General features: G+C 45.1%; 1 protein-coding gene across 1 annotated transcript in view; it reads right to left on the reverse strand.

The window, feature by feature from the left end:
* Window positions 1–24,983, reverse strand: part of LOC130281706 (uncharacterized) — a 189,027-nt gene that overhangs the window by 33,399 nt on the left and 130,645 nt on the right. Inside the window, exons 17-18 of the mRNA XM_056529220.1 lie at window positions 10,421–10,597; window positions 6,032–6,126 (exon numbers count right to left, since the gene is read on the reverse strand). Coding sequence (XP_056385195.1) covers window positions 6,032–6,126; window positions 10,421–10,597 — 272 coding nt within the window. The remainder of the gene's footprint in view (window positions 1–6,031; window positions 6,127–10,420; window positions 10,598–24,983) is intronic.

Raw genomic sequence — 24,983 nt, forward strand, 5'->3', positions numbered from 1 at the left:
CCTGTCATATTTTTGTTTATCCTGCAGCCTGTCTAATAAAGCTGGCAAGGAGCCAAACTTGCATAAAAGTTGTTTGCCTGTGGCTGTGTCAAGGACAATCCCAGAGCTAACCCCAGAATGAAATCCCTACTATATATATATATATATATATATATCTCATTGGGGGAGATTTATGAAAACCTGTCCAGACGAAAAGTTGCTGAGTTGCCCATAGCAACTAATGAGATTTCTTCTTTCATTTTTGAAAAATGAAAGAAGCAATCTGATTGTTTGCTATGGGCAACTCAGCAACTTCTCTTCTGGACAGGTCTTGATATGTGTATGTGTGTATGTTCCAGCATCACTTCCAAACGGCTAAAGATATTAACATGAAACTTGGTACACGTTACTTATATGTCAACTAGAAAATATAGGGTAGTTAATTTAACCCTAACCTACCTCCATTTGCGAGGGTCGGGGATTTTGTTTAACCCCTTAAGGACCCAGCCATTTTACACCTTAGGACCCGCCCATTTTTTGAACATCTGACCACTGTCACTTTAAACATTAATAACTCTGGAATGCTTTTAGTTATCATTCTGATTCCGAGATAGTTTTTTCGTGACATATTCTACTTTAACATGGTGAAAAATCCCAAAATTTGATGAAAAATTTGAAAATTTAGCATTTTTCTAACTTTGAAGCTCTCTGCTTGTAAGGAAAATGGATATTCCAAATATTTATTTTATTTTATTCACATATACAATATGTCTACTTTATGTTTGCATCATAAAATTGACGTGTTTTTACTTTTGGAAAACATCAGAGGGCTTCAAAGTTCAGCAACAATTTTCCAATTTTTCACAAAATTTTCAAACTCACTATTTTTCAGGGACCAGTTCAGGTTTGAAGTGGATTTGAAGGGTCTTCATATTAGAAATACCCCACAAATGACCCCATTATAAAAACTGCACCCCCAAAGTATACAAAATGACATTCAGTCAGCATTTTAACCCTTTAGGTGTTTCACAGGAATAGCAGCAAAGTGAAGGAGAAAATTCAAAATCTTCATTTTTTACACTCGCATGTTCTTGTAGACCCAATTTTTGAATGTTTGCAAGGGGTAAAAGGAGAAAATTTTTACTTGTGTTTGTAGCCCAATTTCTCTCGAGAAAGCACATACCTCATATGTCTATGTTAATTGTTCGGCGGGCGCAGTAAAGGGCTCAGAAGCGAAGGAGCGACAAGGGGATTTTGGAGAGTACGTTTTTCTGAAATGGTTTTTGGGGGGCATGTTGCATTTAGGAAGCCCCTATGGTGCCAGAACAGCTAAAACCCCCCACATGCCATACCATTTTGGAAACTAGACCCCTTGAGGAACGTAACAAGGAATTAAGTGAGCCTTAATACCCCACAGGTGTTTCACGACTTTTGCATATGTAAAAAAAAAAAAAAAAAAATTCACTAAAATGTTTCCCCCCAAATTTCAAATTTTTGCAAGGGTTAATAGCAGAAAATACCCCCCAAAATTTGTAACCCCATTTCTTCTGAGTATGGAGGTACCCCATAAGTTGACCTGAAGTGCACTACGGGCGAACTACAATGCTCAGAAGAGAAGGAGTCATATTTGGCTTTTTGAGAGCTAATTTTGCTCGGGGGGCATGTCGCATTTAGGAAGCCCCTATGGTGCCAGGACAGCATAATAACCTCCACATGGAATACCATTTTGGAAACTAGACCCCTTGAGGAACGTAACAAGGGGTACAGCGAGCATTTACCCCCCACTGATGTCTGTCAGATCTTTGGAACAGTGGGCTGTACAATTTTTTTTATTTGCACAGCCCATTGTTCCAAAGATCTGTCAGACACCAGTGGGGGGTAAATTCTCACTGCACCCCTCATTACATTCCGTGAGGGGTCACATGTGGGGTTTTTTTTTTTTTTGCGTTTGTCAAAACCGCTGTAACAATCAGCTACCCCTGTGCAAATCACCTCAAATGTACATGGTGCACTCTCCCTTCTGGGCCTTGTTGTGCGCCCCCAGAGCACTTTGCGGCCACATATGTGGTATCTCCGTACTCGGGAGAAATTGCATTACAAATTTTGGGAGGCTTTTTTCCCTTTTACCTCTTGTTAAAATGAAAAGTATAGGGCAACACCAGCATGTTAGTGTAAAAAATTTTTTTTTTTTTCACCAACATGCTGGTGTAGACCCCAACTTCCCCTTTTCATAAGGGGTGAAAGGAGAAAAAGCCCCCCAAAAATTGTTTGGCAATTTCTCCCGAGTACGGCGATACCCCATATGTGACCCTAAACTGTTGCCTTGAAATACGACAGGGCTCCGAAGTGAGAGCGCCATGCGCATTTGAGGCCTGAATTAGGGATTTGCATAGGGGTGGACATAGGGGTATTCTATGCCAGCGATTCCGAAACAGGGTGCCTCCAGCTGTTGCAAAACTCCCAGCATGCTTGGACAGTCAACGGCTGTCCGGCAATACTGGGAGTTGTTGTTTTGCAACAGCTGGAGGCTCCATTTTGGAAACAGTGGCGTACCAGACGTTTTTCAATTTTATTGGGGAGGGGCGGGGGGCTGTGTAGGGGTATGTGTATATGTAGTGTTTTTTTACTTTTTATTTTATTTTGTGTTAGTGTAGTGTAGTGTTTTTAGGGTACAGTCACATGGGCGGGGGATTACAGCGAGATTCCCGCTGCGAGTTTGAGCTACCGCGCAAAATTTGCTGCATCGCAAACTTGCAGCCTGATACTCACTGTAAGCCCCCTGCCCATGTGAATGTACCCTGTACATTCACACGGGGGGACCTCCAGCTGTTGCAAAACTACAACTCCCAGCATGCACAGTCTATCAGTGCATGCTGGCAGTTATAGTTTTGCAACAGCTGGAGGCACACGGGTTGGGAAACACTGAGTTCGGAAACAGACAATTTTTCCCAACCAGTGTGTCTCCAGTTGTTGCAAAACCACAACTCCCAGCATGCCCAGGCAGCCGAAGGGCATATTGGGAGTAGTGGTTACGTAACAGCTGGAGGAGAACAGTTTGGGGACCACTGTGTAGTGGTGTCCAAGCTGCAGCCCTCCAGATGTTGCAAAACTACAACCCCCAGTATGCCAAAACTGTCCAGGCATGCTGGGAGTTGTAGTTCTGCAACATCTGAAGGGCCAGATGTTACAGAACTACAACTTCCAGCATGCCTGGACAGAAAGGGCATGCTGAGGATGTGTAGTTTTGCAACATCTGGAAGGGCACAGTGGTCTCCAAACTGTGGACCTCCAGATGTTGCAAAACTGCAACTCCCAGCATGCCCAGACGCCAAGGGCTGTCTGGGCATGCTGGGAGTTGTAGTTTACAGGGTCCCATTACAGCAATGCATGTCGCTTTACGGCGACGTGCATTGCTGTAAAGGGCCCGACCGCGGCTGAAGAGGAACTCACCTGTCGCCGCCGTCTTCATCGCCGGGATCCGGGTCTTCAGGGACGAGGTAAGTACCCCAGCACTCCCCCGTCCCCCGCCGCGTCCTCCGGTCTTCCTCCCGTCCTCTCCGGACTTCAAGGGGCCGGGCAGGACGGGAGGAAGTAACCGCCCCCCCTGCGATTGGTCGGTTAACTAACCAACGGATCGCAGGGGATCGGAGGGGATCGCTCCTAGGCTCCAGCATGGTCCTGGCTGTCTGTGACAGCCGGGATCATGCGAAATTACCGGGCGGTCGGGTCCCAGAGACCCGATCAGCCCGGTATCGCCGCAGATCGCAAGGGCGATTTCCCTTGCGATTTGCGGCGATCGTCGACATGGGGGGCCTACATGGCCCCCCTCTGCGTTTGCCCTGGATGCCTGCTGAATCATTTCAGCAGGCATCCGCTTCCGATCTCTGCCCGGGGTGTGGCAGAGACCGGGTGCCAGGACGTTCTAGTATGTCCTGGGTCCTTAAGGGGTTAAAGTCCCATGCAAATCTATGGGAAATATACGTTCCAGCAAAACTTTCGTACGGCTGGAGATATTTCAATAATACTTGACACATATTACTTAAATGTCAAATTAAAATATAGGATAGTTAAATTAACTCCAACCTACCCTTTTATTTGAAGAATGGAATTTTTGTTCCAAGTCCCATTCAAGTATATGGGACTTCTGGTACCTTACCCCATAAGCTCCGCTCTGCCTCCGCTGGTCAATAAATCAGTCCGGCTGGCAAGCCATACCCTACCCGTATGCCAAACCCCATCTTGCAAAGACCCTCCCACACTTTAAGCCACATCCCTTTTATTTTCTACCCTTCTTTTATTTTCGGCTTACAATATCTTCATAACAACTGAGGATGGGATATGAGGTTGGGATATGAGGACAAAATACAAGGACGGGATATGAGGACAGGATATGAGGACGATATATGATGTCTGGATATAAGGTCGGGATATGAGGAAGGGATATGAAGCAGGATATGAGGATGGGATATGAGGTCAGGATATGTGGACTGGATATGTGGATGGGATATGAGGTTGAAATATGAGGACGGGATATAAGGAAGAGATATAAGGACAGGACATGAGGACGAGATACGAGGATGGGATATGAGGTCAGGATATGTGGACGGGATATGAGGTTGAAATGTAAGGATGGGATATAAGGAAGAGATAAAAGGACAGGATATGAGGTTGGGATATGAGGACCAAAGCTTCCTCCTTTGTTGCTTTTCCTCCCCCACATGGATTAGGTAGGAAAAAATACACTATACACATATATATTTGCCAATATTTAATTTCACATGCCCAACAAGTTTAACTACATTTGTTGAGATGAAAATAAAACTTTGCAAAACCTCTTTTAAAATGTTAGCAGCATATCCTTTAAGTTTATTCGTGCAACAGCAGATCTTTTAGGGGCTTGGAACAGCTTTTACATCCATGCGCATAATTGATACCCACATTAAAAAAGGAGGAGATTTATTAACCACTCCAGCAGTCCAGACTTGGGGGTTCTGATAAGTAACCGATACATGTGACATGCGTGATTTGTCCTTTAAAATCCGGGGATAGTTATTGATGGCTGCATTTAAAGGGTCAAATGACCTACATAAGCGAAATTGCTGATGTCAGTTATTAACAGTAATAGCAGCCAGCACCATCTGCCTATGATACAAGCTCAGCTCTTAGGCTCAGGCCATAGTGGGAGATTCATAAAGACCTGTGCTGAGGAAATGTTGACCAGTTGCCCATAGCAACCAGAACGCTTCTTTTATTTTTCAAAGGCCTTTTCAAAAATGAAAGAAGCAATCTGATTGGTTGACTTTTTCTCTGCAAAGGTTTTGATTAATCTCCCCTATAGTCCCTGATGAAACGTACATCATGTTTTTCCAAAGGGTTTAAGGGGTGCTTCAGTGGAAAGCAATTTACTTTAAATGTTTTTAAATCAACTGTTTCCAGTAAGTTAAACAGATTTGTTACTTCTACTAAAAAATCTTAACCCTTCCAGTACTTATCAGCTGCTGTATACTACAGAGGGAGATGAGTTATTCTTTTCACTCTGACCACAATACTTTCTGCTGACACTTCTGCCTGTGTCAGGAACTGTCCAGAGTAGGAGCAAATCCCCATAGCAAACCTCTCCTGCACTGAACAGTTCCTGACATGGACAGAGGTGGCAGCAGAGGGCATTGAAAGTACTGAAAGGATTAAAGGCGAAGTCTCATGCTTGAAATTACAGGGGGGCCCCACCTTTCTCCCCCAGAAGGGACCAGTCTCCCCCATCATGACCCCCGCCTGAAGTGGAGGCTGCCACGCCCCCTCCATATAGCTCTATGGGAGAGCCATTTGGCAATCTTTGGCTCTCCCATAGAGATATATGTAGGTGGCGGCCCCCCGCTTTGGGCGGGGCTTGTGACACGCCACTCTGGGGGAGAGCCCAGGATTTAATGTAGCTTCTAAAGAAATTTTAGAAGCTACATGGACGATTGGAAGAAATTGACCATGGAAATCTGGAAAGAAAATACCTTTCAGACAATTGACAAAACTAACAGATGTATAAAGAAAACTACTTTACCACAATACAGCATCGTAAGGCATAACTTTCAAAACATAGTACTGATTTTTCTCCAGCAAGACTGCTCTTCCGAAATGACCAACCTTTAAAGTTCCCTTTAATATAGAAAACATAGTTAAAAAAACAAATATATTCTATTGCAAAAAGAATTTACAATCAAATGTAAATAATTTCCATATATTAATAACTAAAATGAGCCAATGTTTCTTATTTTATGCTTTATTTACTTACTAGCTGAGTACCCAGCGTTGCCCGGTTTTTCCTTCCTAATCCTTGTTGGAGAGGAAAATCAACAAAGGAGGAAGCTTTTGACTTCATATCCCGTCATATTGTTGTCATATCCCAACCCCATATCCCGTCCTCATATCCCGTTCTCATATCTCAACCTCATATCCCGACCTCATATCCCATCCTCATATCCTGTCATCATATCTCGACCTCATATCCCGTCCTTATATCTCTACCTCATATCTGGACCTCATATCCCGTCCTCCTATCCCGTCCTCATATCCCGACCTCCTATCTCAACCTCATATCTCGCCATCATATCCCGTCCTTCTATCTCGACCTCATATCTTGTCCTCCTATCCCGACCTCCTATCCCGACCTCATATTCCGTCCTCATATCTCAACCTCCTATCCCGACCTCCTATCTCGACCTCATTTCAAGCCGGACTGACACATTCATCAGGAGATGCAGAGCAGAGCTTGTGGAGTAAGGTACTGGAAGTCCCATATACTTGCATGGGACTTGAAACAAAAACCCATCTTTTATATAAGGGTGTAGGTAAGGGTTCATTTACCTATCATATATCTTTTCATTTGACATATGTAATCTTTTTAACAGGTATTGAAATATCTCCAGCCGTATGGAAGTTATGTGGGAACATACATTTCCCATTGGTTTGCAATGGGAAAACCCCGACCCTCACAAATGGGTGTAGTTAAGGGTAAAATTAACTATCCTATATTTTAAGTGGACATATAAGTAACATGTGACCAAGTATTATCGAAATATCTCCAGCTGTTTGGAAGTTCTGCAGTAACATATATTTCCCATAGACTTGTATGGGACCTTAAACAAAACCCCCGATCCTAGCAAATGGGGGTGAGTAAGAGTTAAATCACCTATCCTATGTTTGTTGTTGACATGTAAGTAACATGTGTCCCTTGTTTCATGTTAATATATTTAGCCTTTTGGACGTGATCCTGGAACATACACACATACACACACATACATACACACATTGAGTTTTATATATATACTAGCTGAGTACCTGGCATTGCCAAGTTTTTCCTTCCCAATCCTTGTTGTGGAGGAAAATCAACAGAGGAAGCTTATGACTTCATATCCCGTTCTCATATATTGTTGTTATATCCTAACACCATACCTCGTCCTCATATCCCGACCTCCTATCCCAACCTCCTATCCCGTCCTCCTATCCCGTCCTCCTATTCCGTCCTCCTATTCCGTCCTCCTATCTCGTCCTCCTATCTCGTCCTCTTATCCCGCCCTCCTATCTCAACCTCCTATCCCGACCTCCTATCCCGACCTCCTATCCCGACCTCATATCCCGACCTCATATCCCGACCCGTAATATGTGTGCCAGGTATTATTGAAATACCTCCAGCCGTACAAAAGTTATGTGGGAACATACATTTCCCATTGATTTGCATGGGACTTTAAACAAAAACCCCGACCCTCACAAATGGGGTAGTTAAGGGTTAAATTAACTATCCTATATTTTAAGTGGGCATATAAGTAACATGTGACCAAGTATTATCGAAATATCTCCAGCCGTTTGGAAGTTATGCAGTAACATATATTTCCCATAGATTTGTATGGGACTTTGAACAAAAACCCTGATCCTGTCAAATGGGGGTGAGTAAGGGTTAAATCACCTATCCTATGTTTGTTGTTGACATTTAAGTAACATGTGTGCTAAGTTTCATGTTAATATCTTTAGCGCTCTGGACGTGATGCTGGAACATACACACATACATAAACACATTGGGGGGGATTCATCAATCTATATAGAATAACTAGCTGAATACCCGGCGTTGCCCGGTTTTTCCTTCCTAATCCCGTCCTCCTATCTCAACCTCCTTTCCCATCCTCCTATATCGACCTCCTTTCCCGTCCTCCTATTCCATCCTCCTATCCCGTCCTCCTTTCCCGACCTCCTTTCCCGACCTCCTTTCCCGACCTCCTTTCCCATCCTCCTTTCCCATCCTCCTTTCCCGTCCTCCTTTCCCGTCCTCCTTTCCCATCCTCCTATCCAGTCCATCTATCCCGTCCTCCTATCCCGACCTCCTATCCCGACCTCCTATCCCGACCTCCTATCCCGACCTCCTATCCCGACCTCCTATCCCGTCCTCCTATCCCGTCCTCCTATCCCGTCCTCCTATCCCATCTTCCTATCACGACCTCCTATCCCATCCTCCTATCCCGTCCTCCTATCCCATCTTCCTATCACGACCTCCTATCCCGACCTCCTATCCCGACCTCCTATCCCGTCCTCCTATCCCGTCCTCCTATCCCGACCTCCTATCCCGTCCTCCTATCCCAACCCCCTATCCCGACCTCCTATCCCGACCTCCTATCGCGTCCTCCTATCCAGACATCCTATCCCGGTCCTCCTATCCCGGTCCTCCTATCCCGGTCCTCCTATCCCATCCTCCTATCCCGACCTCCTATCCCGACCTCCTATGTCGACCTCCAATATGTGTATCAGTTATTGAAATATCTCCGGCCTTACGGAAGTTATGTGGGAACATACATTTCCCATTGATTTGCATGGGACTTTAAACAAAAACCCCGACCCTCACAAATGGGGGTAGTTAAGGGTTAAGTTAACTATCCTATATTTTAAGTGGACATATCACCAACATGTCACCAAGTATTATGGAAATAGCTCCAGCCGTTTTGAAGTTATGCAGTAACATATTTCCCATTGACTTCTATGGGACTTTAAACATAAACCCCGCCCCTGGCAAATGGGGGTGAGTAAGGGTTAAATCACCTATCCTATGTTTGTTGTTGACATATAAGTAACATGTGTGCCAAGTTTCATGTTAATATCTTTAGCCGTTTGGACGTGATGCTGGAACATACACACATATTGAGTTTTATATATATATATATATATATATATATATATATATAGATTTTAAGTGTATTTTCTTGCGCAAAATCTTGCGCAATTATATTTTCTGCATTCTTTTTGTGCGTCTTTTTTCTCCTACACTCCTATCTCCTATCTTTTCTAAAGAAGTCACCCTTCGGGTGTACCGTAGAGCCATTTTTCCTGTGGACATCGATTTACTAACTGCATTTTTTTTTATTTTTTTTGGGTGCACAAAAAGAATGCAAGTCTAATTTTTTTTTGGCAAATATACACCACCTCTGAGGACACGTACCAAAGTGTCTATTTTCACACAGTAAGGACTGCAACTCCATAATGTACAGATACTGCCCATGATGGGAGTTATAGTCCAGGGGTTGAGGTGCAGATCGCAGCAGGTCATTATCCAGAGACCCGCTGCGATCTGCATTTATTAACTGTAAAAATCGGTGGTACATGCGGCTACACTGCACTGCCACCGGCTCTTGTATACACTGTCATAATTCATAATCCCCGCCGCCGGAACACGGGAGCTCTGATTGGTCAATAGCTATTCACCAATCAGAGCTCCCCTCTCCCGGCAGGGATTATGAATTATAAGAACTGTACATAGGAGCGTGCAGCGCAGTGTAGACGCATGTACCGGCGGCTTGTATAGTTAATAAATGTGGATCGCAGGAGAGTGAACTGCAGTGATCTGCCCTTGGACTACTACTCCTATTATGGGATAGAGTTTGTCTCATGATGGGAGTAGTTGTAGTATTGCAGCGCTGCTGAGGGATGGCACTAGTACATCCCCCGGCTGCCGGACTTTTAGGACTACTACTCCCATCATGGACAAACTCTGCCCATGATGGGAGTTATAGTCCAGGGGCTGAGGTGCAGATCGCACAGGGTCATTCTGCAGAGACCCGCTGCGATCCGCATTTATTAAAATAACAAGCCGGCGGTCCATGCGTCTACAATGCACTGCCCGCCGACTTGTATATACACTGTCATAATTCATAATCCCCGCCGGCAAGATTTAACAAATGGGAACATCTTTACCATACCAATATTCACTAGCCTATGGTCTTGCATTTTAATCTGAATTTAATATAAATGGAGTTGTGCCACATTTTTATTTTAGCATTTTTATGACAATCCTATAGCTTACTTTCAATAACATTTTTTCTTTTATATAAAAGATAAATATACAAAACATAAATGCAACCTGGATACTGTGTAGTCTATGACCCTACTTTACACAGCAAGAGAGTCATACCTTGTTAGGGTCCACATACATGTAACGGCAGCGTAAATCACAATGCAGTATATTCTGGGAATGTAAATACTGCAGTGCAATGACAATCTGTTCAAAGTAAGACAAGAGCTGGTCCAGATCAATACTGCAATCATTTCTCTTGAAAATGTAGGAATGTGAGTCAAAAGGAACGGATACCTACAAAACAAAATGATGCAATCTTATTAGTCACCAAAGGAAACCTAATATATTAAATGAACTGGCCCACTATTGATTGAATGTGGGCTGAAAAAATAGATGTAGTATACTAGGACGTAGCTAGGGAGCGACTGATGGAGCATGTGCATTGTATGTTGGGCGACAGGGAAGCTCTGATATGCCACTATGCCTCGCCAGAATATTTAGGTTATGTTCACACTATGGAATCTCTGCTCAGACATGAGCCGGCTCCAGAGATTCAGCCAAAATAATGAACATGGATGACCATTCTTTTAGCGGAGTTATGAATTTGAATTTCCCACAGCAGAATTTCCCCCCACAGAAATTCAGCAGAGTCCTATTAAAAGCAATGGGAGGCTGCTGCAACAAAATTTCCGAGTAAAATTTATTTGCATTGTGCGAATGTACCCAAACATCCCAAGAGCAACATACATAATGCCTCCAAGACAATGACAACCTCTGTAAGCTACTACTTACCTTCTCTAAACTCCTGCCCTGTTCTATCCTGGACAAGGAGGAAGTCACATATGTATTGCCAATGAGCTGCTTACATGTAAATCCGCTGAATCACTCCCAGCACAATGACCTCTGACCAGATCATTTGTGACAGGACTGGAGCATAGGCGTAACTTTTAGCTTCTGGGCCCGATGCAAAATCTGCAACAGGGCCCAATGTGCCATTTATAATACTGATCTGCCTTGGGAACCCCTTAGGCACCGGGAGGTCCGGGTGCGACTGTAACCTCTGCACCCCTATAGTTATGCCCCTGACAAAATGGGATTATCCAACCAAATCTGAAAATATAGGAATGCCTTGGTACAGGGTTGCTGTTCATTCTCCTGTAGTTTATATTTTCAAGTGCCCACTCCCATCCCCTCCTTGATTCACCTACAGAACTACGTACATCAGTCAAGAAGGAACTGGAAGGTGATAACGAGCAAGGAGGCCTATGGAGCTGTGGCACTTTTACAGCTTGGTTCCGTCTCCTTGACACTTGGCTGAGAAATTAAAAAAAGGCAATTTTGGCAACCATCATTAGCTCTAGGAAAGATACAGTTTGCTTTTATAATCTGAATTCAAGTAGAAAAAAAAACAGACATGGTCGCACATCTACAACATGCACATTGATCTAAGGCTTCTCAGCAAAATTTATTAAACTAACAGGTAGCTGGTCCCTAACATCCCTAGCATAAAATGGCACCACACTGAGCGGTGACCACTACTGACGCAACACCAGTGCCCACCGGGGGTACGACCCACTGGCAGAGCAGTCTCAATGACATCCAAACCAGTCCCTGGACTGCGCCTTTCCACAGACACGGCGCCGTGGCAGCAATGGTAGCCGCACAGTGCAGCACCAGTGTGAACAGGTGTGAAAGCTCACTTACCTTGTGCTCCCAGTCAAAGACTGGGAGACTGCAAGAAAGAATAGGGCACTTTGCATCTTCCTGGCAAGTTTATATAGGCCTGGGCTTAGGGGGAGGGGCAGAGTGCTGGCCAAGTAAAAACAAAAAAAGAGGGGGAGAGAAAACACAATGGGGGACATTTATCAAAGTATTTAGTAGTTTTTTTTTTTTGCTTAAAATTGTCGCACAAAAGTCGCACGTGCGACTACGCTCTTTTTACCAAAGTGCAGTGGTGAGAGATTTATCAAGTGCGAGAGTCGCAAAAAAGTCGCATCGCATGAAAAAACCTACTAAATTTACTCCAGCTCAGACATGGAGCAGAAAAAGCCACTACCAAAGCAAAAAAAGAAAAAGTGCTTAAGTGAAAAAAATTTACTACTAAAAAATTTACTAAAAAAAAGTAATACATAAGCAAACATTGATAAATGTCCCCCAATGTGAATTTAGAGAAAAAAACAGATATGGTCGCACATCCACAATATGCACATTGATCCAAGGCTTCATTCAGATCTTGTTTTTAAATTTAGTTAAGTTTAACGGGTCAGGTTTGAAAAAGAAAAACGGCCCGTTAAACACATGCGTTACCGCATGCATAGAATAACATGCAGTGATGAATGTGATGCAAAGTGATCTTTTTTTGCAGGTTCCGTTCCTGCATCTGTTTTTTTTTTTTTTTTTTTTAAGGAGATGCAGGATGGAGGCTATAATGGGAAATCTTCCTTCCCCAAAATTAACAATTTTTGTAATTCGGTAGTGGTGGGAAGGCTGGGATACGTATCCCAGCTTTTAAAAGTGAAGCCAATTCACATGTCGACAGAAAAAACACCCCTTTCTTTGATCCTCCTCCTTACAAACAAATTATGGTTCCTTGGAACAAACTTTCAATTCATTGCACTGTAGGAGAAATGATGATGATGACGGCTGTGCTGCCATGTTCCCGATTCTTGCGGACAGTCTGTATGGAGAAAGGTATCTGTGCTATGTACCACTCACAGGGTTCTGATGATCCAGATGGAAAAAGCTGATCAATACAAACTTCTCAATACAGACTGTCAGGGAGACCCTGAGACACGGCAGCCGAGCTATCATCATCATCATCACCATCCTGAACAAGTACAGTTAAGAGCTGGGATCCCCTGGGAGTGAAAAGTTCAAATGGACCTAACGGCTGCCTACATGTGGTCCCCAATTTTGAGCCCTGTGCTTTGTTAATGTACAGATATAGGCTGTAGGGGTAAATTTAAGAAATGTTGTAACATTAAAAAACATGGGCCCATTGTGGTCTGTGGGAGGAGGTTATAGCTTGTGCTGAAGCTAAACATGTGAGTAGAGGGCAGTAATGTGTATGGGAGATCAATGATACAATGTATGGTTTCAAGTTTCCTGGGGAAGCAATAGTTTAACTTTGTGGTTATTTCTTTAATTGTGATTGACATATGTAGGCCAGTGGGATAAGTGGATAGAAGCCAAGATCAAAGGAGATTACCAAGAAATCTATTAAACTTAATTGGAAGCAATAGGCTTCAATGTGTATTCTTAGTAATGGAAATGACAACACTGACGCCTACTGCCTGTTTAGAGCTATTACATCTAATATCAGCCCAGCCACTGGTTCCATTAAAGCCTTCCACTTTGGCTTAATCGATTTATTGACAATCTCTTTTGATCTTGGCCTTTATGCACTTACCCCACTGACCTGTATATGTCAATCACAATTAAAGAACTAACCTCATATTTAACACCTTAAGGACCCAGCCAATTTTCAGTGTATGACACGGCCATTTTTTGAACATCTGACCACTGTCACTTTAAACATTAATAACTCTGGGATGCTTTTACCTTTCATTCTGATTCCGAGATTGTTTTTTCGTGACATATTCAATTTTATGTTAGTGGTCAAATTTTGTCGATACTTGCATCATTTCTTGGTGAAAAATTCAAAAAATTTATGAAAAAATTGAAAATTTTGCTTTTTTTTAAAACTTTGAAGCTCTCTGCTTATAAGGAAAATGAATATTCCAAATAAATTATATATTGATTCACATATAAAATATGTCTACTTTATATTTTCATCATAAATTTGACATGTTTTTACTTTTGGAAGACATCAGAGGGCTTCAAAGTATAGCAGCAATTTTCCAATTTTTCACAAAATTTTCAAAATCGAAATTTTTCAGGGACCAGTACTGTTTTGAAGTGGATTTGAAGGGTCTTCATATTAGAAATACCCCATAAATGACCCCATTATAAAAACTGCACCCCTCAAAGTATTCAAAATGACATTCAAAGGGTTTGTTAACCCTTTTGGTGTTTCACAGGAATAGCAGCAAAGTGAAGGAGAAAATTCAAAATCTTCATTTTTCAAACTGGCATATTCTTGTAGACTAAGTTTTTGAATTTTTACAAGGGGTAAAAGGAGAGAAATCTTCCTAAAATGTGTAAGGAAATACCTCATATGTGTATGTCAAGTGTTCGGCGGGCGCAGTAGAGGGCTCAGAAGGGAATGAGCAACAGTGGGATTTTGGAGAGTGAGTTTTTCTGAAATTGTTTTTGGGGGGCATGTCACATTTAGGAAGCCCCTATGGTGCCAGGACAGCAAAAAACAGAACACATGGCATACTATTTTGGAAACTACACCCCTCAAGGAACGTAACGAGGGGTACAGTGAGTCTTAACACCCCACAAGTGTTTGACGACTTTTCGTTAAAGTTGGATGTGTAAAAGATTTTTTCACTAAAATGCTGATTTTCCCCAAAATTTTACATTTTTACTAGGGGTAATAGGAGAAAATGACACCCAAAATTTATAACCACATCTCTTCTGAGTATGGAAATACCTCATATGTGCACGTCAAGTGCTCTGTTGGCGTACTACAAAAAGTCACATTTGGCTTTTGCAAAGTAAATTTTGCTGAAATGGTTTTTTGGGGACATGTCCCGTTTAGGAAGTCCCTATGGTGCCAGGACAGCAAAAAAAAAAATCCACATGGCATACTATTTTGGAAACTACACCCCTCGAGGAACGTAACAAGGGGTACAGTGAGCCTTTCCAACCCTCAGGTGTTTGACGACTTTGGATGTGTAAATGATTTTTTATTCTTATTTTCCACTAAAATGCTGGTTTTTCCCAAAATGTAACATTTTTACGAGGGGTAATAAGAGAAATGCCCCACAAAATGTGTAACCCCATCTTTTCTGAGTATGGAAATACCCCATGTGTGGACGTCAAGTGCATATCGCATTTAGGAAGCCCCTGTGGTGCCAGGACAGCAAAAAAAAAAAAAATACATGACATACTATTTTTGAAACTACACCCCTTAAGGAATGTAACAAGGGGTACAGTGAGCCTTAACACCTCACAGGTGTTTGATAAATATTCATGAAGTGGGATGTGAAAATTTTATTTTTTTACACTAAAATGCTGGGGTTACCCCAAATTTTTCATTTTCACAAGTGGTAAAAGGAGAAAATGTCATTGTAAATGTGTAAATACATTTCTTTGGAGTAAGGACATACCTCATATCGTGGCGTAAACAGCATGCACACCGGTCTCAGAGGTGCCGGAGATCAGTCAGGGTCCTTGAGCTCTGGCTTTCTCCTATGGAGCCAGAACAGTGGGACCCCCTCTCAAGGGGCATTACATGGGGTAAATAACTGGGGTACACTAAATAACTAAAATGGGGTACAGTGGGACATAAAATTATAAATTATGTTTAGAGATGAGCGAATCGAAGTTGACGAACCCAAATTCATTACGAATTTCATGAAAAATTCGATTTGCAACGAATACGAATATCGCCGCGATACTATCGCACGAATCGCTTCATTAAACTCCATTTTACAGCGTTCCAGGCTATTGGGGACCTAAGATGGCGGATCCACATGTGAGTACATGGGGCAGGGGATTATGGGAGGGCGGGAAACAGCGGCGGGAATAAAGGTAGGCTGGCTGACCCTGAATCACATGTGAGATGCAGCCTATCAGTGTTCACTGACCCCTGTGATGTCACAGCCCCTATATAATCGGCGGCCATCTTGCCTCTCTTCATTTAATCTATGCACTCAGATGGAGAGGACGGGACTGCGTGTGGGTGAATAGCTCATACCACAGCGTTACACTGCAACTGCTACTCGCATCAGCATTAGGGAAAGGCAGGAGTGCAGAGTGCTGTGCTGTTACACTGAGAAGGATCATTGATAGCTAAACCTCCTATTCACGTTATTGAGCATTGCAGCAGAGAGGGGCAGATAGCTGTCAGCTGCCTCATACAGATCTCCAAGCTGCCTGAACTTTCTGAAGCATCTCATCTCCTCATTTTTCAGCCCAATTGAGTTTATTTTTGTTTGCTCCACAAAACTTCTGCTGCTCAGAATTGTGTGACAGAATGCAATTTAGGGTTTAATCCCTGGATTTTTTTTTTGTGGTGCTGCACTGTTGGGTCCTGCTGCTGTTCAGAAATACGTGATTGTTCAGTAGACTGTAGTGCATTTGCACCATTTTGTACCTGTTAATCTGTCAAGGGGCTGGCTACTGTGCAAGTCCAAAAAATACTATTCACCGGCTGTTTTTCCTGCGTATAGTTACGCATATATAACTGCCCTCATAAGTGCATACCGCATAGGCACATGCAAGTATTGTACCATTTAGTACCTGTTAAGCTGTCAAGGTGCTCCATACCGTCAAAGTCCAAACAATAGTATCCACCGGCTGGTGTATTACAAAAATACAGAGTTTTTTCTGCTAATAGGCATATTACTGCCCTCATCAGTGCATACCGCATACGTACATCCAAGTATTGTACCATTTAGTACCTGTTAAGCTGTCAAGGTGCGCCATACCGTCAAAGTCCAAACAATAGTACCCACCGGCTGGTATATTCCAAAAATACAGAGTTTTTTCTGCTAATAGGCCCTCATTAGTGCATACCACATAGGTACGTCCAAGTATTGTACCATTTAGTACCTGTTAAGCTGTCAAGGTGCTCCATACCGTCAAAGTCCAAACAATAGTATCCACCGGCTGGTGTTTTACAAAAATACAGAGTTTTTTCTGCTAATAGTTAGGCATATTACTGCCCTCATCAATGCATACTGCATAGGTACATCCAAGTATTGTATCATTTAGTACCTGTTAAGCTGTCAAAGTGCTCCAAACCGTCAAAGTCCAAACAATAGTATCAATCGGCTGGTGTTTTACAAAAATACAGAGTTTTTTCTGCTAATAGGCCCTCACCAGTGCATACCGCATAGGTACATCAAAGTATTGTACCATTTAGTACCTGTTAAGCTGTCAAGGAGCTCCATACCGTCAAAGTCCAAAAAATAGTATCCACCGGCTGGTGTATTACAAAAATACAGAGTTTTTTCTGCTAATAGTTAGGCATATTACTGCCCTCATCAGTGCATACCGCATAGGTACATCCAAGTATTGTACAATTTAGTACCTGTTAAGCTGTCAAGGTGCTCCATACTGTCAAAGTCCAAACAATAGTATCCACCGGCTGGTGTTTTACAAAAATACAGAGTTTTTTCTGCTAATAGCCATATTACTGCCCTCATCAGTGCATACCGCATATGTACATCCAAGTATTGTACCATTTAGTACCAGTTAAGCTGTCAAGGTGCTCCATACCGTCAAAGTCCAAACAAAAGTATCCACCGGCTGGTGTTTTACAAAAATACAGAGTTTTTTCTGCTAATAGGCATATTACTGCCCTCATCAGTGCATACCGCATACGTACATCAAAGTATTATACCATCTAGTACCTGTTAAGCTGTCAAGGTGCTCCATACCGTCAAAGTCCAAACAATAGTATCCACCGGCTGGTGTTTTACAAAAATACAGAGTTTTTCTGCTAATAGGCATATTACTGCCCTCATCAGTGCATACCGCATACGTAAATCCAAGTATTGTACCATTTAGTACCTGTTAAGCTGTCAAGGTGTTCCATACCGTCAATGTCCAAACAATAGTGTCCACCGGCTTGTGTATTACAAAAATACAGAGTTTTTTCTGCTAATAGTTAGGCATATTACTGCCCTCATCAGTGCATACCGCATAGGTACATCCAAGTATTGTACCATTTAGTACCTGTTAAGCTGTCAAGGTGCTCCATACCATCAAAGTTCAAACAAAAGTATCCACTGGCTGGTGTTTTACAAAAATACAGAGTTTTTTCTGCTAATAGTTAGGCATATTACTGCCCTCATCCATGCATACCGCATACGTACATCCAAGTATTGTACCATTTAGTACCTGTTAATCTGTCAAGGTGCTCCAAACCGTCAAAGTCCAAACAATAGTATCCACCGGCTGGTGTTTTACAAAAATACAGAGTTTTTTCTGCTAACAGTTAGGCATATTACTGTCAGGATTCGGCAGGCTGGAGGTGGATCCTCTGTGTCAGAGAGGGATTGGCGTGGACCGTGTCGGTGGACCGGTTCTAAGTTGCTACTGGTTTTCACCAGAGCCCGCTGCAAAGCGGGATGGACTTGCAGTGGCGGTAGCAACCAGGTTGTATCCACCGGCAACGGTTCAACCTCTCTGACTCCTGAGATATGCACGGTACAAGGGATTAGACAAGAGCAGGATCGGACGTAGCAGAAGGTCAGGGCAGGCAGCAAGGATCGTAGTCATGGGCAACGGCAAGGAGGTCTGGAACACAGGCTAGGAACACACAAGGAACGCTTTCACTGGCACAATGGCAACAAGATCCGGCAAGGAAGTGCCGGGGAAGTGAGGTAATATAGGGAAGTGCACAGGTGAAGACACTAATTAAAACCCATGCGCCAATCAGTGGCGCAACGGCCCTTTAAATCGCAAAGACCCGGCGCGCGTGCGCCCGAGGGAGCGGGGCCGCGCACTCCGGGGCAGCACAGACGGGGAGCGAGTCTGGTAAGCGGGTCGGGATGCGCACCGCGAGCGGGCGCATCCTGCATCGCGAATCGCATCCCGGCTGGGAACATTATCGCAGCGCACCCGGTCAGCGGGTCTGACCGGGGCGCTGCGAACAGGAGAACGCTGTGAGCGCTCCGGGGAGGAGCGGGGACCCGGAGCGCTCGGCGTAACAATTACTGCCCTCATCAGTGCATACCGCATACGTACATCCAAGTATTGTACCATTTACTACCTGTTAATCTGTCAAGGTGCTCCAAACCGTCAAAGTCCAAACAATAGTATCAACCGGCTGGTGAGTTACAAAAATACAGAGTTTTTTCTGCTAATAGTTAGGCATATTACTGCCCTCATCAGTGCATACTGCATAGGTACATCCAAGTATTGTACCAAGTGCCAGGACGTGCACAGAGGAGTGGCAGAGGCCTAAATACTTCAGGCAGATTTGGCAGCAGACTTGGGGCGAGTGGCAGCAGGAGTAGCAGCGAGAGGCCTGAGCTCCCGTTATCAGCCAGCGGTCGTGTCTCCACCAGCAACCCATCTGCCGTCGTCGATTGGTTAACACGCTCATCCACATAATCACAATTGACATCTGACACCCCCAGTCAACATTCGGTGGGTTCCTCAGACACAACCCTCAGTTGGCATGGCCCGGGAGCAGTCCGTGTCCTCCCATTGCCTTTGTCCCATGCTGTTCCCTCTCCTAAAGAAATATCTTATGCTGTGGGTTCAGCTCCACTATTTACTGAGGACGATCCAATAGAGGACAGTCAGCAGCTACTGGACAGCCAAGAAGGGAAGGAGACATGCGCAGCTTGCTCCGCTAGGTGACCAAGTAGTGATTTGGAGAGTGACGTGGGAGGCGGTGTTTCAAGTGTTCAGGGTCCTGAAGCAGACAATGTTGGGAAACCTGAGGAGGACATCAGTGACGTGCACACTAGAGATGAGCGAACTTACAGTAAATTCGATTCGTCACGAAATTCTCAGCTCGGCAGTTGATGACTTTTCCTGCATAAATTAGTTCAGCTTTCAGGTGCTCCCGTGGGCTGGAAAAGGTGGATACAGTCCTAGGAGACTCTTTCCTATGACTGTATCCACCTTTTCCAGCCCACCGTAGCACCTGAAAGCTGAACTAATTTATGCAAGAAAAAGTCATCAACTGCCGAGCCGAGAAGTTTGTGACGAATCGAATTTACTGTAAGTTCGCTCATCTCTAGTGCACACAACTGTTGATGATGATGAAGCCGATCGCAATTGGGAGCCGGGTGCAGAAGGGGCTTCATCATCATCAGGAGAAGAGAGTTGCAGGTTGCCCTTGAGGCAGCAAGGCGGTAGCACGGTTGGCAGTCAGCGTGGTGGCAGTAGTGGAAATTCAGGAGCCAAATGTGCCCGAGAAGACCACCTGCTTTGCGGCAGCCTACCTTTCCGGGAGGTAGTGGAACAGGGGTTCCTGGAGACGGCGCCAGTAGCAGTCAATTAGTGCGGACTGCGGGTGGGAAAATCAACTACTCGGCGGTGTGGAAGTTTTTCATAAGGCATCCGGAGGAGGTTCACGTAGCCACATGCAAGATCTGTCGGCAGAAGGTGAAGCGTGGCCAGGGTCCCAATGTCAGCACCATGGCCCTGCATCAACACATGCTTCGCCACCATAAAGCGGCCTGGGAGAACCGTGGCTCCGATGTAGTGGTCCAGCCTGCTGCATCACCCAGTGGCCATCCGCTCCCTCCTTCATCCAGCCAAGGCTCCACCACCTCAGCCGAAGGGAGCTGTGTGTCAAACCCTCCTTCTGTCGCTCCTGCTTCTCCCGCTTTTAGTCAGCCATTCCGCCAACAATTCATCGGCAACGCCATGTCCAAGAGACAACAGTATGCGCCCACTCATCCAATGGCGCAGAAGTTGAATGTGCTCCTGTCCAAGTTGCTGGTGTTGCAGTCCCTCCCTTTCAAGTGGTGGACTCTGCATCTTTCAGAGAATTGATGGCTTGTGCCGAGCCGAGGTGGAGAGTCCCAAGCCGTCATTTCTTTGCGAAGAAGGCAGTACCAGCCCTGCATAAGTTTGTACAAGAGAAGGTGGGCCAGTCCTTGAGCCTGTCGGTGTGTTCAAAAGTGCACGGCAGCGCCGACGTGTGGAGCTGTAACTACGGGCAGGGACAATACTTGTCCTTTACGGCTCACTGGGTAAATGTGGTTCCTGCACAGCCACAACAGCAAATTGGACAGGTCACACCGCTTCCTCCTCCACGCTCTCGCTCTCAGGCAGTTGGTCCTGTTACAGTGTGCGACGCCGCCTCCTCATGCTCCACCGTGTCCTCGGCCTCCACTGCACGTCCAAATCTCAGTGGCCATTCATCGTACCATGTGTGTAGGACACGGCGGTGTCAAGCTGTTCTTCACATGGTTTGCCTTGGCGAACGGAGTCACACAGGGGAGGAACTGCTAAAGTTCATTCGTAAAGAAATCCGAGTATGGCTTACTCCACGAAATCTGGAAATGGGAACCATGGTGACAGACAATGGGAAGAACATTGTGTCCGCGCTGCGACAAGGAAGTGTGAAACATGCGCCCTGCATGGCACACGTGTTGAATCTGGTTGTCAAGCACTTCTTCAAGTCTTCATCCCATTTGCAGAACATCCTGAAAATGGCAAGGAAACTGTGCATGCACTTCAGCCACTCGTACACCGCCAAGCACACCTTCCTTGAGCTGCAGCATCAGAACAGTATCCCACAACATAGTCTTATTTGTGACGTTGCCACACGTTGGAATTCCACCCTCCATATGTTGGACAGACTATACGAACAAAGAAAAGCCATCACCGATTTCTTGATGATCCAAGCAGATAGGAGTACTCCCCTGTGTAACTTCAATGTGAACCAGTGGCAGCTCATATGTGACACCTGCTGTTTGCTGAGGCCCTTTGAGGAAGGCACATTATTTGTGAGTCGCCTGGATTACACCATGAACGACGTAATTCCACTCCTACATTTCCTACAAGAAATGATTGAAACCATGGCTGGTCACGGCAATGGAGACGTTGCGCCTACATCTCAAGGCTACGTGAGCCCTGTGGGGGCTGAACTGGAGGAGGAGGAGGATGAGGGGCAGAGCGGAGCACAGTTTAGGTTGGATGAGATGTCCGGTGTTTCTAGTCTTCGGACAGGAGAGGAGGAGCAGGAGCAGCCAGAGGAGCTGGAGGGTGATGAGGAAGTTGAGACAGAGGACCCAGACACACCGTGGCAGTATGCAGTGGAGATGGAGGCAGGTAGTCCCTCCGAGTCACTGGCGCAAATGGCACGATGCATGCTCAGTTGCTTGCGTAGTGACCCCTGAATTGCCAAAATTCGTCAGCGGGATGACTTCTGGATCTCCACCTTATTAGACCCTCGCTACCGTCCCAAAATGGGGGCCTTTTTTACACCCACTAAAAGGGAGGACAAACTGACCTACCTAACAGAGATTCTACGTAGTCAGTTGGCTGATGCGGCCACATGGTCCATCCACTCGCAGGTCTGATTTGGGGGGCCCTCTGCGCTCACCTTCCACTGCCATGGCTGCTGGGGAGGGGAGGGGTGGGAGGAGCAGTACCAGCTCAATCAGCAGCAGCCTGAGTCTACAGTCGCTGATGAGTAGCTTTCTTCACCCGCATAGTGAAGCAACTCATCAGCAGCAGGTAGACATGGAGCAGGACCTGAACCAGCAGGTGGTGGCATACCTTGACATGGCCATGCCAACAACCATTGAAGATCCGCTGGACTTCTGGGCAGCCAAACTTGATTTATGGCCACAACTAACAGAGTTTGCCCTGGAAAAGCTGTCCTGCCCGGCCAGTAGTGTGCCATCAGAGCAGGTGTTTAGTGCGGCCGGGGCCATAATCCCCCCAAGGTGAACTCGTCTGTCCACTAAAAATGTGGAGAGACTGACATTTGTCAAGATGAATCAGGGATGGTTCAGCCAGGATTTCCAGCCACCAATGCCAGATGCCTCAGAGTAGATTGACCAAGCTGCTACACCAACATTTCCCAATTATGGTTGGTTATGAAACCCTCTTGGGTTATCAATTAGGGTTATGGAACCCTCTTTGGTACTGCGATTGCCTGCTCCTGGCTCATCTTGTGTCTTTCAGGAACTGCTTGCCTCACTGATGCTTCTGGCCTTGGGCCTTTAATTTTTGGATGTTTAGCAGTAGCTAAAGACATGCTTAATGCAAATTTCAACATTCATCTTTAAATGTAAGGGGTTGGTTAGGAAACCCTCTTGGGTACTGCGATTGCCTGCTCCTGGCTCATCCTGTGTCTTTCAGGAACTACTTGCCTCACTGATACTTCTGGCCTTGGGCCTTTAATTTTTGGATGTTTAGCAGTAGCTAAATATATGCTTAATGCAAATGTCAACATTGATCTTTTAAATGTAAGGGGATGGTTATGAAACCCTCTTGGGTACTGCGAATGACTGCTCCTGACTCATTCTGTGTCTTTCAGGAAATAATTGCCTCCCTGATGCCTCAGGCCTTGTGCTTAAAATTTTTGGAAGTTTAGCAGTAGCTAATACATGCTTAATGCTAATTTCAACAATGATCTTTAAATTCTCGGCGCTCTGCTAGGGCCTTCTCCTACCCCGCCGGGGCCAATCCGAGGACCTCACTAAACCATCCAATCGGTAGTAGAGACATGCGGTGTGTACAAAGGGCAGGGACTTAATGAACCCGAGCTTATGACCGGCGCATAGTTGTGATTCTTCTTGCCTGGCAAATATTTCCAAATCCCTGATCCCTATCGCGAAAGGGGTTCAGCGGGTTACCCGCACCTGTCGGTGAAAGATAGACACACGCTGGTCCGTTCAGTGTAGTGCGCGTGCAGCCCCGGACATCTGAAGGCATAACCCACCTGTTATTGCTCGATCTCGCGAGTGATCGTGCAATGTAAGGGGTTATTAAAGCCTCTTGGGTACTGCTGATGCCTACTCCTGACTGCTCCTGTGTCTTTCAGTAAGTACTTGACTTCCTGATGCTTCTGGGTTTGGGCCTTTAATTTTAGGATTTTTGAAATACATACATACATGCTTAATAAAAATTTCAACATTTATGGTGCAATGTATGGGGCTATTAAACACTCTTGGGTAGTGTTTTTTTTTTCAAATTTTCTGATAATTATCACAGTAATAAACTTGAATTTTCTACAATAATAACCATTACACCATTGAACGATTGTTGCGTGTGATTTTTTAAGTAAAATTTTCAAAAAAAAATACACAGAGTCTGCTTCTTTATTTCATAAAAAATTATTTTATAGAAGAATGTCTTTTGGTGGTCCACCGTCCTGCATTATAGAGTCTTCTGGACAGTTGGATATGCACTTGTTCTTAAACAAAGGTACAAAAACCAAAAATGGCCGGTCAGGGCTATGGAGATGTTGCGCCTACATCTTATGGCCACATGAGCCCTGTGGGTGTGTCACGATGCCGGCTGGCAGGTAGTGGATCCTCTGTGCCAGAGAGGGATTGGCGTGGACCGTGCTAGAGGATCGGTTCTAAGTCACTACTGGTTTTCACCAGAGCCCGCCGCAAAGCGGGATGGTCTTGCTGCGGCGGTAGTGACCAGGTCGTATCCCCTAGCAACGGCTCAACCTCTCTGGCTGCTGAAGATAGGCGCGGTACAAGGGAGTAGACAGAAGCAAGGTCGGACGTAGCAGAAGGTCGGGGCAGGCAGCAAGGATCGTAGTCAGGGGCAACGGCAGAAGGTCTGGAATCACAGGCAAGGAACACACAAGGAACGCTTTCACTGGCACTAGGGCAACAAGATCCGGCGAGGGAGTGAAGGGGAAGTGAGGTGATATAGGGAAGTGCACAGGTGTAAACACTAATTGGAACCACTGCACCAATCAGCGGTGCAGTGGCCCTTTAAATCGCAAAGACCCGGCGCGCGCGCGCCCTAGGGAGCGGGGCCGCGCGCGCCGGGACAGAACTGACGGGGAGCGAGTAAGGTACGGGAGCCGGGGTGCGCATCGCGAGCGGGCGCTACCCGCATCGCGAATCGCATCCCGGCCGGAGGTAGTAACGCAGCGCCCCGG

The sequence above is a fragment of the Hyla sarda genome, chromosome 7 (genome assembly GCF_029499605.1).
Source record: "Hyla sarda isolate aHylSar1 chromosome 7, aHylSar1.hap1, whole genome shotgun sequence".
NCBI lineage: Eukaryota > Metazoa > Chordata > Amphibia > Anura > Hylidae > Hyla > Hyla sarda.